General features: G+C 49.9%; 1 protein-coding gene across 1 annotated transcript in view; it reads right to left on the bottom strand.

The window, feature by feature from the left end:
• The window catches only part of PPP5C (protein phosphatase 5 catalytic subunit), a 29,608-nt gene extending 17,637 nt beyond the window's left edge, over window positions 1-11,971 (bottom strand). Inside the window, 4 exon segments of the mRNA XM_083515881.1 lie at window positions 2,180-2,327; window positions 4,252-4,493; window positions 11,463-11,656; window positions 11,658-11,971. Of these exon segments, the coding sequence (XP_083372007.1) occupies window positions 2,180-2,327; window positions 4,252-4,493; window positions 11,463-11,656; window positions 11,658-11,956 (883 nt within the window). The 5' untranslated portion in view covers window positions 11,957-11,971.
• Window positions 11,972-13,815: the final 1,844 nt, after the last annotated feature.

The following is a 13,815-nucleotide window of genomic DNA, read 5'->3' on the forward strand; positions in this document are numbered from 1 at the left end:
CAGAGTTGGAAGAGACCACAAGGGCCATCGAGTCCAACCCCCTGCCAAGCAGGAAACACCATCAGAGCACTCCTGACATATGGTTGTCAAGCCTCTGCTTAAAGACCTCCAAAGTAGGAGACTCCACCACACTCCTTGGCAGCAAATTCCACTGTCAAACAGCTCTTACTGTCAGGAAGTTCTTCCTAATGTTTAGGTGGAATCTTCTTTCTTGTAGTTTGGATCCATTGCTCCGTGTCCGCTTCTCTGGAGCAGCAGAAAACAACCTTTCTCCCTCCTCTATGTGACATCCTTGGCTATCATATCACCCCTTAACCTCCTCTTATCCAGGCTAAACATGCCCAGCTCCCTTAACAAGCTAAAAAGGGGTTCCATCCAACAGAAGCTGGAAGTGGCTGCAAGCAGGAACCTTAGCCTTGCGCCAAGTCAGAGACCTCCTCGTTGCCTTTGCTTTTTTGACTTCTAACAAGCCTGATCTCTTTCCTTCTAGTCCTTATCTCAACCCTCTCTGGAAACCTCTTTCAGACAGAGTTCTAGAGAATCCCCAGGATTTCCTAGTGAAAAGATCAGTAATGGCAGATACTTTGGCCAGCACGTTTCCGAGCACAATTCAAAGTGTTGGTGCTGACCTTTAAAGCCCTAAACGGCCTCAAAGGCCCAGTATACCTGAAGGAGCATCTCCACCTCCATTGTTCTGCCTGGACACTGAGGTCCAGCGCCGAGGGCCTTCTGGCAGTTCCCTCACTACAAAAAGCCAAGTTACAGGGAACCAGGCAGAGGGCCTTCTCGGTAGTGGCGCTCGCCCTGTGAAACGCCCTCCCACCAGATGTCAAAGAGATAAACAACTACTTGACATTCAGAAGACATCTGAAGGCGACCCTGTTCAGGGAAGCTTTTAATGTTTAATAGGTTAGTGTATTTTAGTGTTCTGTTGGAATCCTCCCAGAGTGGCTGGGGAAACCCAGCCAGATGGGCGGGGTATAAATAATAAATTGTTGTTGTTGTTGTTGTTGTTGTTGTTGTTGTTGTATTTGGCCTGCCGTAACCTATTTTTTCTCCTGCAGTTTCTGCCAGGGGTGAAGGCAGTGGGCCTCTTCTCAAGCACATCCACTATTCACTCGAGGTGTCAGGGACTGAGTTGACGAGGAGGAGTGGTTGGAGGCACCAGCCGGAAAACCCCCAAGGGAAATCCCAGAGGAGGATGGCTCAGAGCCTTGGGATACTGAAGAAACAACAGGGTTTAGTGAGCAGGAGGAACCCGTGACAGGGAGCAGTTCAGACTCTGAGGCTGAAGCAGAGGAGAGGGGGGTCAAGAGGCTGCTGGAGAATTCAGGGAGTCTCCCCCTCCTGCTGCGACAAGAATGCACAGAATAATGAGGAGGGCAGAACAGAGACCAGAGGAGCCTTAGAGTGGGTGGAAGGCAGGAACCTTCAGTCCTGGCAACTGCTCTATGGGGGCAAGACCTGCTGAGAAGTATTGCTGAGTGGTACACCATTTCCTTGAATAAAGAGTTGAGTTCACTGACAACCGATTCTGCGTCTTCCTGCTGACCTTCATCTGACTCCAGCCCTGACGCAGGGCAATGCTAGAGTCCTGCGTGAGCCCCTTGAAGCATGTCCCAGAATCCTCTGCAATATGCAAGAGTTCAACAGCAGATATGCAGAGACTCCTGAGCACAGGAAGTTTGAGAACCACTGGGCTCGAGTCCAGCAGTTAAAAGATCTACTCTAGCACACAGCTTTGGGAAGAAACTGGAGACAAGCAATTAAGAGCAGTGAGCACAGGAGACGATACATACGATCATGAGCCGTGCCCCAAATCAGACTACGCAAAGGATGCTGGGTAATTGGGCCCTGTGGCACATCTTTCAGGCCATCAGAGGGCTTGTTCCTGCCTCTTCCGGCCCTCTCTTTGCCTGTGAACATTACTATGAGGGTTTGGTCTCTGCACAGAGCATGTTAAAACACCTGTCAGAATGGCTGATGCCTGAAACTTTAGCAATGGGGTACTGATTAGAGCCTCGCTAAAGATGTCTCATGTGGATTAGCAAGAAGCTTGGAAGCTCCCCTCTGTGTTTCAGCTGCACTTTGAACACCTTGCCCCAGTCAGGTCGCAGTCAAGCCCCCCAGTATCCACTGTAACAGCTTCCCCCTGCCACAGCCTCCACAAAGAACTCACTCATGTTCTCTATGTCCAGGGAGTCAACCACAGACCGCTTGTGCTCGTCACTGGCGATGGCCCTCTCGAAAGCCTTCTGCTTCACAATCTTATTGCACTCCTGATACTTCATCTTAGCATCCTTGTCGTTTGGCTTCACCTTGACAACCTGAGGGCAGAGGAGGGAATTTATATATATTCATCATCTGCAAGTTGGGAATCTCGTAAATTCACGACTCAGCCTTTGTGTGCAACACCAATTTCTCAAAATGTGGGTTTAAGCGGATAACAATTTTATTACGCTGTATTACAATTATTACTGTGTATTTACAAGATATTGTAAACCGCCCTGAAATGTGGCCTATGAAGTCAGGTTATAAACAAGCTACTTTGGCATGTTTCCCTCCTCCTTTTGCTCTCCATCACAAAAAACCTACAATGTCCTCACACGCACGATGTTGGCACATGGAGCTGTATCCATTTTTTGCCGCATCTGCTCCATTTCTTGCCGAAACCTTTCCAACCAGCAACACGCAGCTCCCCTTGTCCACAGGCCTTGTCTGCCACACACTCTTAAAAACTTCTGAGCAAATAGAATGCTTATGAACATTCCTGAGCCGCTGAGCTACTGGATAAAGATAAAGGTAAAGGGACCCCTGACCATTAGGTCCAGTTGTGGCCGACTCTGGGGTTGCGGCGCTCATCTCGCTTTATTGGCCGAGGGAGCCGGCGTACAGCTTCCGGGTTATGTGGCCAGCATGACTAAGCCGCTTCTGGAGAACCATAGCAGCACACGGAAACGCCGTTTACCTTCCCGCCGGAGCGGTACCTATTCATCTACTTGCACTTTGATGTGCTTTCGAACTGCTAGGTTGGCAGGAGCAGGGACCGAGCAACGGGAGCTCACCCCGTTGCGGGGATTTGAACCGCCAACCCTCTGATCGGCAAGTCCTAGGCTCTGTGGTTTAACCCACAGAGCCAGGCGCGTCCCCCGAGCTACTGGATAGGGTGGGCTTATATCACTCTGCTGAAACTGGAGGCCATCTACATTTACCTCGGGGTTTTGCCTCTCCCCACTCTTAGCACCTCTGAGGGAATAAATTGACAGAGCATTCCCCACCCCAAAAACCCTGCATATTCTTTCCTGAACTTGATACTGTTTTCATCTCTGACCATTGTCAAGGCTGGGGACGCGGGTGGCACTGTGGTCTAAACCACTGAGCCTCTTGGACTTGCCGATCAGAAGGTCGGTGGTTTGAATCCCCATGATGGGATGAGCTCCCATTGCTCTGTCCCAGCTCCTGCCAACCTAGCAGTTCGAAAGCATGCCAATGCAAGTAGATAAATAGGTACTGCTGCAGCGGGAAGGTAAACGGTGTTTCCATGCGCTCTAGTTTCCATCACTGTTCCGTTGCACCAGAAGCGGTTTAGTCATGCTGGCCACATGACCTAGAAAGCGATTTGTGGACAAACGCTGGCTCCCTCGGCCTACAGTGAGATGAGCGCCACAACACCATAGTCGCCTTTGACTGGACTTACCTGTCCAGGGGTCTTTTACCTTTTATTGTCAGGGCTCCACAAAGCCAATTGCTGGGTGACCAGTCACAAGGATCCTTCCCCATCTTGCCCAGAACAATAATGCCATCTGCGCAATTCTTAGTGAAATGAAGGTGTGTGTGTGTGTGTGTGTGTGTGTGTGTGTGTTTGGACATGTGTCTTCTCTCACTCTGTCCTGGAGCTTGGAGAACATGGAACATCAGGAATCTGCTACGCTGCTCAAAAGAGGTTCCTTTGCTGCCTCCTACCTTTGCCACACTCTGCTGCGAATGAGAGAAGGCCACACTCCTCCCACAAGTCTTCTGCCTGAGTAACGGGATTGGGGAGAGGAAGAGGGTCGTGGTGGTGGTGGTGGTCTGGCATTGTCCACAAACAATGGCTGGCTAGAAAGCCGAGCCAAGATTTGTGGACTCCTGAGGAATTATTCAAAGCTGACACTGGTTTCGCAAGCTTAGCCCCATGTGAAGCAACACCCCCCCCTCCGCCATTGCGCCAACCCTAGATGCTCAAGAGGAGAAAGCCGCCCCCCTGCTTACCGTCTCATAGTCCCGCAAGGCTGCCTTGAACTTGCCCAGGGCCATGTTGCTGGTGGCCCGCCTGTAATAGCCTTTGATGTACTTCTTGTCCAGCTCGATGGACTTGGTGGCGTCGGCCAGGGCGTAGCCGTAGCATTCCGTCCGCAAGTAAGCCAGGCTCCGGTTGCCATAGTAGATGGCGTTGGTGGGGTTCAGTTCAATGGCCTGGGTGTAATACTTCACGGCATTCTCATAGTCCTTTGCTGGGAGAAGAGGGGAGGACAGGCAGGAAATGGCTGTTATCAGGGAGCCAATATACATGTTGCCAGAAGCACCCCTTTGGCAACGGAGCCCAGAGGTGAAACTGAACAGATGCCAAGCTTTTATTATGTCGTTAAATTTCCAATACTGCCCTTCATCCGAGGGTGACAGGGCGGTTTAAAATATAAAAGCCCAAAAATGCACAACAAAGCAACAAACAAAACTGTTATTCACACGAGGAAGAGAAGAAAGGCGAAGTGCGAGAAGCTAATCCGTGGAAAGCTCACCTGTGCCGTTTACACACAGGAGTGGGCTATGCACAGAATCAGAGAGCTGAAAGGGACCTCGAGGGTCAACTAGACCAGTCCCCTGCAATGCAGGGATCTCAACCTGCTTAGCTTTGCATGTCTAAACTGCTTTTAAAGTCATCAGAGTTGGCATGAAGAGGACAAAGAGTCTGGGGAAAAGCAGGTCGGGATATCCCAGAGTTCTCCTCTCTTCCATCAAGAGGAAGCAACATTCCTCCGTGACAGGAAGAGGCACCCTAGAATCATAGAGTTGGAGTAGACCACAAGGGCCATCGAGTCCAACCCCCTGCCAAGCAGGAAACACCATCAGAGCACTCCTGACATATGGTTGTCAAGCCTCTGCTTAAAGACCTCCAAAGGAGACTCCACCACACTCCTTGGCAGCAAATTCCACTGTCAAACAGCTCTTACTGTCAGGAAGTTCTTCCTAATGTTTAGGTGGAATCTTCTTTCTTGTAGTTTGGATCCATTGCTCTGTGTCCACTTCTCTGGAGCAGCAGAAAACAACCTTTCTCCCTCCTCTATATGACATCCTTTTATATATTTGAACATGGCTATCATATCACCCCTTAACCTCCTCTTCTCCAGGCTAAACATGCCCAGCTCCCTTAGCCGTTCCTCATAAGGCATCGTTTCCAGGCCTTTGACCATTTTGGTTGGGAAGGGGGACCTAACTCTGGTGCAAGTCACCTAAATGTTCAAGCAGAAAGGCACACAGTGCATATAGCCCAGCTGGTAGAGCCAGAGACTCTTAATCTCAGGGCTGTGGGTTCAAGCCCCACATTGGGCAAAAGATTTTTGCATCGCAGGGGGTCGGACTAGATGATCCTCACGGTCCCTTCCAACTCTACAATTCCATGATTCTTCTTTAAAGAAGAATCCGCATTTCAGCTCCCTTCTGGTGTTGCCTTCTTGGCCAGTGAAAGACACTGACCTTGGCCTGAACATGACCCAAGGTCACCTCTAGATGATACGTTAATAGCTTAGACCAGCTTCCCCCAAGCTGCTGGCCTCCAGATGGGAGTATCAGGTTGGTGGAAGCTGGTTTAGACCAAGACGATTGCTGTATGGTAAGCAGACACATGTCTGTGCAGCCGCTTCCTTTGCTACCCAAGCCCCGAGGCATCTGTGAACAACAACAACCAGCCTGCTCCTTATTGCCTAAGAATCAGAAACACAAATGCAAATCCACAGGTGCTCCCAGTCATCATGTGTTTCCGCTGTTCCTATTATGTCCACCCCGCAGACTTTCCCTCCCCACGATGCAATGCTGGTAAGTTGGGACTGTTGGCTACTCCCAAACTGCAGAGGTGGGTGGGTCTTTTGGGGGAGCATTCCCCCATTCAGGTTCACTATAAACCTCCACAGCTGCAGTCCCTCCCTCTTGCATGAATGTAACCTCAGTTTCTTTGCCCTCGCCCATCTCAAAGCAGCCCCCAGACATGGTTTTAGGGTTCCCACAACCCGATCCAAGATGGACACGAAAGGCACAGCTGCATGTTACCAGCATGCTGGTGAAATGGAAGCCCAAACCTTTGGATGACTCCCCTCTGTGGTTCTATGTAGATGTTAGAGTGCGGGGGACAATACAGTGGTGCCCCGCAAGACGAATGCCTCGCAAGACGGAAAACTCGCTAGACGAAAGAGTTTTCCGTTTTGGAGGTGCTTCGCAAAACGAATCTCCTATGGGCTTGCTTCGCAAGACGACAATGTCTTGCGAGTTCCTGCGGGGTTTTTTCCCTTTCCCCCCCTTTTCCTAAGCCGCTAAGCCGCTTATCAGCTGATCCGATCAGCAGATAAGCCGCTAAAAGCCGCTAAGAGCGCTAATCCGTCAATGGGCTTGCTTCGCAAGACGAAAAAACCGCTAGACGAAGAGAATCACAGAACGGATTCTTTTCGTCTTGCGAGGCACCACTGTAAAGACCCCTGGAACCGCGTAAGCTAAAGGGCAAAAAGCAAGAGCTCTTGCTCACCATCATCTGGGCATGCCCGTCCAGGAAGGAGCAAAAGCCCCAAAGAGCCTCCGAAGTCTAGCCCCAATCCAGGCGGATACCAACGGCAGTGGTATCAAAAGGAGCTGAGGTTCAGGAAAACTAACAGAGCAGCAGTCCTCACTCCATCCTCCTGGCCCACTCGCAGGTGTAAAGTCATCCGCTGGCAAAGTAAGCCTTCTTCTGTCTCATAACTGGGCCTGAAGCCAGACTGCAATGGATCCAGGTCATCAGCACCCTCTACGGCTGAACAACCATCCTCAGGCCCCCTCCAGACAGAAAGGTTGATGAGACTGATCCACCACCTCTAAGCTACAAACCTGGTGAGCTGTAAAACGCCAACAGATGCAGTGCTTTGGACAACATAACAAGCAGCGTACCAACTTCCTGCGCCCAAAATGCACTAGTTAAAAGCAGCTCCTTGCTTTGCTTTTCCACCTACAGCCTGGAAAGGTTCCCCTTCCTCAAACGGAGGTTGGGACAGCATTTGCTATTGCTCTCTCCACAGCAAAGGCAACCAGGACCCACTCCTGTCCCCAGAGCTTGTTTTTCCTTTAAAATCATTTTTAACCATGCACATGCATACCTAGGAGCAAGTCCCACTGGGCGCATGAATAGGAACAAGCTGTTAAACAGACCTTGGAGGCCCAATGAAATTATGGAAGGAAATGACTCCTATCTCTTGGGGCAGCTAGGAGGGGACATTCTCAATGACAAACATATCCTTTAAATAAGCTCTTCTGCTTACTTGCTTAAGAACGCTGGAGAGACCAGCCAGATGGAGATATCAGTAGCCAAGATGCCGTCCAGAAATGTCCATGTGGTCACAAATAGACCCAGGCAAGCCACAAAATGCACCTAGGTAAAGGGACCCCTGACCATGAGGTCCAGTTGTGACCGACTTTGGGGTTGTGGCGCTCATCTCACTCTATAGGCCGAGGGAGCCAGTGTACAGCTTCTGGGTCATGTGGCCAGCATGACTAAGCCACTTCTGACGATCCAGAGCAGCGCACTGAAAAGCCGTTTACCTTCCCACCAGAGCGGTACCTATTTATCTACTTGCACTTTGACGTGCTTTCGAACTACTAGGTTGGCAGGAGCAGGGACCGAGCAATGGGAGCTCAGCCCGTCGCGGGGATTCGAACCACCGACCTTCTGATCGGCGAGTCCTACGCTCTGTGGTTTAACCCACAGCGCCACCCGCGTCCCTTAAACACTCTGAGGTGAGGCTGAGAGACTTCAAAGAAGTGTGACTAGCCCAAGGTCACCCAGCAGCTGCATGTGGAGGAGTGGAGACGCGAACCTGGTTCCCCAGATTATGAGTCTACTGCTCTTAACCACTACACCACACTTGAGCACCTAGAGCCCAGCTAATTTCTAGCACTGCCAATGGGGCTTACTTCTGAGTAGACAGGACTGTGCCATTAAACAACTTTCTGTACCCAGAATCAGGGTGATAAAGAGTGACAAAATGGAAGGGCTGAACCTTTAAAAGATATTTCGGCAAGAAGCAAAGATTCTGATTTGCCTTAAGGATTTAAAGTTAGAACTAGGGTGGAAATAACGCTAGACGGACGACCCAATCAAATTTCCCCCAACAAATTACAAGTTATGCGTTTTATGTATGCAGTGCCAGTGAGGACAGAAACCAAGAGTACATTACGGCTCTGCTGAACTGAAATAGCCAAACATGTGAATGTGGGGCAAGTTCCCGCAGCTTATTTGACAAAATATGAAGAGACAGAATTACTCCAGAAAATAAAGAGAGATGTGCACATTTCCATATATGTGAAGCTGCCCTCACTTGTCTCCATGGATCCGTAGACGCCAGAATTTTGAGGCTCTAAAAACATCTTGTTTCAGGGCATGAGCCAACATCACAGGGGATTAAAAGTGAACCATATTCTGAAAGTTGGCAGAGGTTCTACCAAATGCAACAGAGTCCAAGAGGCCTGGATTGTTTAATTACAGAGTTGGTCATCATGTGACCCGAGGGCACAACGAGAGGTTAAGCATCATGGCTGCGGGAAGGCAGAAAAGCCTCCCAAATCCATCTTTAAGAGCCTGGTGTTAAGGAAGGTGTTGGAGGCTTAAGAACAAGAGCTCATAGAGACCTACTTGAAGGAAACCCCATTCTGCCATATCCCAAAATAGGAAGATAGACCAAGTCACCTTCTGCACGCCAGTGTGGTGTAGTGGTTAAGAGCGGTAGACTCGTAATCTGGTGAACTGGGTTCGATTCCCCGCTCCTCCACATGCAGCTGCTGGGTGACTTCTCTGAAGTCTCTCAGCCCCACTCACCTCACAGAGTGTTTGTTGTGGGGGAGGAAGGGAAAGGAGAATGTGAGCCGCTTTGAGACTCCTTAAAGGGAGTGAAAGGCGGGATATCAAATCCAAACTCTTCTACTTCTTCTTCTGCATGCCAAGCAAATGTTCTACACCTGAGCTGTCACACTTGCTCTAATAATCTGGGTCACTCCTTTACACTCTCCTAAACAACACACCTCCACCACTTACTCAGCCAGAATTTCCCCATTCATCTTAGATTCAACCCTCCTAAGAAAGTTATTGGGGAGAAAACCTCTTCAACAAGGCCATCTACTTCCTCACTGGGTGCTGTGGATCCAGCCTGCCGTTCAGCAATGCCTGCAAAACTCTGCAAATCTGCTGCCACCTCCAGAGATTGGGATCCCTTTGAATGCTAATCCTGCAAATTGACCACAATGCTTCCCGCCCCTGAATAGATCATTCTAGTGGACAGACCGTGTGTCATGGGATGGAAAGTAGAAAGTCTACTTGCTTGCAATTAACAGGTTTAATGTAACAGGGAGGAAGGAAGACCGTTAACCTGTAATTTGCCCGGCGTTTTTCCTACCTAGGAGAAATCAAGAACCCAAGTATGGTTAATTTCACACGTTCAAGTTACAGAAAGTTATTTGTTCCCTTACAGGAAGCAAGGGAAGTGGTGGCTGCCTGGCTGCCCAACACATCTCACCTTTAACTCCCCATGTGAAGCACATACCTCTGCACATGTTTCTCCAAGATGACATGGCCCCTTTAACTACCCTTCTTCTCCCCCATGGAACCAGATAAGCCACCAACATCCCTTAAAAAAACCTTCCAAGGAAGCCACTGTAGGCAGACCTGTGTTCCCATAAGTCGCTCTGCCCCAAGAGGACTCTTCTTCCTTCCAAACCAAAATTAAGTCCTTCGCTTTGCTGCAAAGTCCAATGGGTTCCATTTACAAACATGGTTGACTCCAATTGAAGACTGGAAAGAGACTTTTGGCAGCAGGAGCTTATTCCACAGCAGAATAATGTACTTCAGAAGGTGATAGACTCCCTTTTACTGCAAGTTGCTAAGGCAGGAGCCGTCTGGCCTCCTATCAGGGGATGCTGTTGCAGCCAAATTCGCCGCTCAGCCAAAGGGGTTAAGCTGGATGACCTTTGGGATCCTTCCCAATACTATGATTCTATGCCCTCTACCCCATGAGCTCCCTCTCGCAAACAACCAGCCCAGGACACGTTTCATACTTTCTCCCTCACTGACTCCCACACACATCCTAAGGGAGCATCTTCCTCGAATCTTCCTCCACCATCAAATGGAGCCAGTGATAGGGTTGCCATATGCCCTCTTTTTCCAGGACATGTCTTGTTTTTCACAGGTTTGTATTATAAGAGTCATCACAGCATTCCATGGTTAAAATCAGAAGTCGGCAAATGTGTCCTATTTTTTGATCTTCAACATATAATAATAATTTATTATTTATACCCCACCCATCTGGCTGGGCTTCCCCAGCCACTCTGGGCGGCTTCCAACAATGTATTAAAATACTGTAATACATCAAACATTAAAAGCTTCCCTAAACAGGGCTGCCTTCAGATGTCTTCTAAAAGTCTGCTAGTTGTGGTTCTCTTTGACATCTGAAGGGAGGGCATTCCACAGGGCGGGTGCCACCACCGAGAAGGCCCTCTGCCTGCTTCCCTGTAACTTGACTTCTCGCAGTGAGGGAACCGCCAGGAGACCCTCGGCGCTGGACCTCAGTGTCTGGGTAGAACAATGGGGGTGGAGACGCTCCTTCAGAGCGGAGGCACTCAGATTATGAGCTCTGGACTAGGACCAGGGTTCAAATCCCCATTCGGTCAGGAAGCTCACTGGGTATGACCTTGGGGGCCAGCGGCAGCCTCTCAGCCTAAGCTACATCACAGAGTTGTTGTTGTGGGGGTTCAACGGAAAGCGTGGGAGGGTGAAGGGGAGGAGCTATGCAGATTACTTTGAGCTTTTTGGAGAAGGCAGGAAATTAATGCAATAAATAAATAAATAAATTTATCATTATTATTAATGCTCCCCCTCATTAGCCCTCGCTCACACAACCACCCCCCATGGGTGGCACAGGAGGCCCCTCCCTCCCTCCACCCCCCCATCTCTTTCCCCACAATGGGACCCCCTAACTCTAATCAATAAGCCCCCTCCCCACAAGCAGCCCAGCCCTCCCACCGGCCACCTCTTCACTCAGATGCCCCTCATTGGCTCCTCCCTCTGGCAAACCCCGCCCCTTCCTCATGGCTCCTCCCATCCTGACTCCGCCCCTTTAACTCCAGGCTCCTCCCCTCCTCCCTCAAGGTGCCCCGCCCCCTTCCCCTCCCGGCTCCTCCTCCCTGCCGGCCGCTACCTTTGAAGAAGTCGTTGGCCTGCGTCTTGAGGGCCTCGGCCCGCTCCAGCGCCCCCGGCTCCCCCTCCTGAGGCGGCCGCCCGGAGCTCCCGCCGCCGCCGCCGTTCTCCGCCCGCTCTCCCTCCGCCATCGCCGCCGGGCCGTAAAGCGAGCTGCCCTGACAACCAGCGAGCAAAGGAGGAGGGGGAGAGAGCCCACCAGCCGTCAAGCGCGGCGGTCGCAAACAGGCACCTAGCGGGAAAAGAGCGCGGAGCGGGGGGCGGAGCCGGTGGCGACGTCACTTGACTGACGTACGGAGGGAAAAGGAGGGGCCGCTTGGCGCCCATGCGCAGAACCGAAGCTGGGAGGAATCCTGGTGGTTTCCCTTCTCTTGCGCCGAGGAGGCGGGGCCTGAGTGACGCGCCCGACCACAGAGAGGGGAGCGGAGGGGATTCCTGCCTCAGACACCGGCCTAGAGCGTCCTCCAGGGCGAATGGAGGCGGAGCCAGCGCCATGATAGGCCGGCAGCCTTAGAAGGAGGCGTTACACGATTAGCCGCGGTGGTGCCCGGAGAGCCACGATTGGTTGCTTTGTTAGGATAGGCCGGCTTCGAGAGCGAGGTGGAATGTCATTGGCCAGTGCCTATTTGCAGCTGGCAGGGGACGGCCTGTCGTCCTCTGAGCGCGTCACTTGCGTTGGAAAAGAGCGGAGGGGGAGGATCAGTGCAAAGAGGGAGATCCTGCGCAGCGATGCTGATGCATGCGAGGGAATCTAAATCACGCTTTTTTTTACTGAAGAAAACCTTCGTCCTAAAGGAATCCAGAGCAGCGTACAAAATATGTATTGTGTTGCTTTATTGTTATAGCAATATATTCAGATCATTTTAATACTATATTTATTAGGCATATATAAATTAATATATTCGATATCAAAATCTATATATTATATAGATATCTATATAATATATAGATATTTTTCTCAGTAGTGATGTATGGAAGTGAGAGCTGGACCATAAAGAAGGCTGATCGCCGAAAAATTGATGCTTTTGAATTATGGTGCTGGAGGAGACTCTTGAAAGTCCCATGGACTGCAAGAAGATCAAACCTCTCCATTCTGAAGGAAATCAGCCCTGAGTGCTCACTGGAAGGACAGATCCTGAAGCTGAGGCTCCAATACTTTGGCCACCTCATGAGAAGAGAAGACTCCCTGGAAAAGACCCTGATGTTGGGAAAGATGGAGAGCCCAAGGAGAAGGGGACGACAGAGGATGAGATGGTTGGACAGTGATCTCGAAGCTACCAGCATGAGTTTGACCAAACTGCAGGAGGCAGTGGAAGACAGGAGTGCCTGGCATTCTCCGGTCCATGGGGTCACGAAGAGTCGGAAACAACTAAACAACAACAATTAATATATATTAATATTAAGTATATCACTATAATAACAGTAAAGCAACACAGTGTGATAAAAATGTAGTAAGAACAGCACCTCCATAGCTTTGTCCAATCCTCCTTTAACACCATCCAAGTTGGTGGCCGTCACGAGTTCATTCCGTTGCTGAACCATGTTCTGTGTGACACATACATTTATTTCCTGCTCAGGTTTCCATGTCTCCCTCCTTCCTGCCCCTTCTTAAGGTTGTAAAGCAGACAAAGGGGCAAAACAGAGAGGTACCTTTCTGAGTTCTCCACAGCTGTTAAATCATGCGAGGGGGGAAACCAAACTGTAAAAATACATAAAAGTAGGGCAGATCTTGTAGCCTCGAGGACTCAACGTGAAAATTGCAAACTAATTTAATTAAGTTCTGCCAAGTATTAATGTCCACCTAAGGCTGCGTACACCCCAAATATATAAAACACATGGCCTCCCCCAAAGAATCCTGGAAACTACAATTCCCAGCTCCATTAACAAACGATAGTGTAGGCAGCTTTATCTAGGATAGAGAATGATCGGTTCTGCTGTAAGGAGGAGGGGAAAATGTGGTCAGCTGCAAGAATGGACTAAAGACAAGTGAAGAATCAACTGGACATTCAATTAGAGATCATGTGGCTATATTAGGAAATGATCGACATATGTTTGCAACAGGAGTAGGAAACCTGATTTTAAGAAATTGTATTAAAGTAATTTGGTTTGAGAGACATCACCTTACCAACAAAGGTCCGTATAGCTAAAGCTATAGTTTTCCCAGTAAGTGATGTATGGAAGTGAGAGCTGGACCATAAAGAAGGCTAATCGCCGAAGAATTGATGCTTTTGAATTCTGGTGCTGGAGGAGACTCTTGAGAGTCCCATGGACTGCAAGAAGATCAAACCGATCCATTCTTAAGGAAATCAGCCCTGAGTGCTCACTGGAAGGACAGATCCTGAAGCTGAGGCTCC

This window comes from Podarcis liolepis (genome assembly GCF_965112155.1).
Source record: "Podarcis liolepis genome assembly, chromosome: 7".
NCBI classification, from domain to species: domain Eukaryota; kingdom Metazoa; phylum Chordata; class Lepidosauria; order Squamata; family Lacertidae; genus Podarcis; species Podarcis liolepis.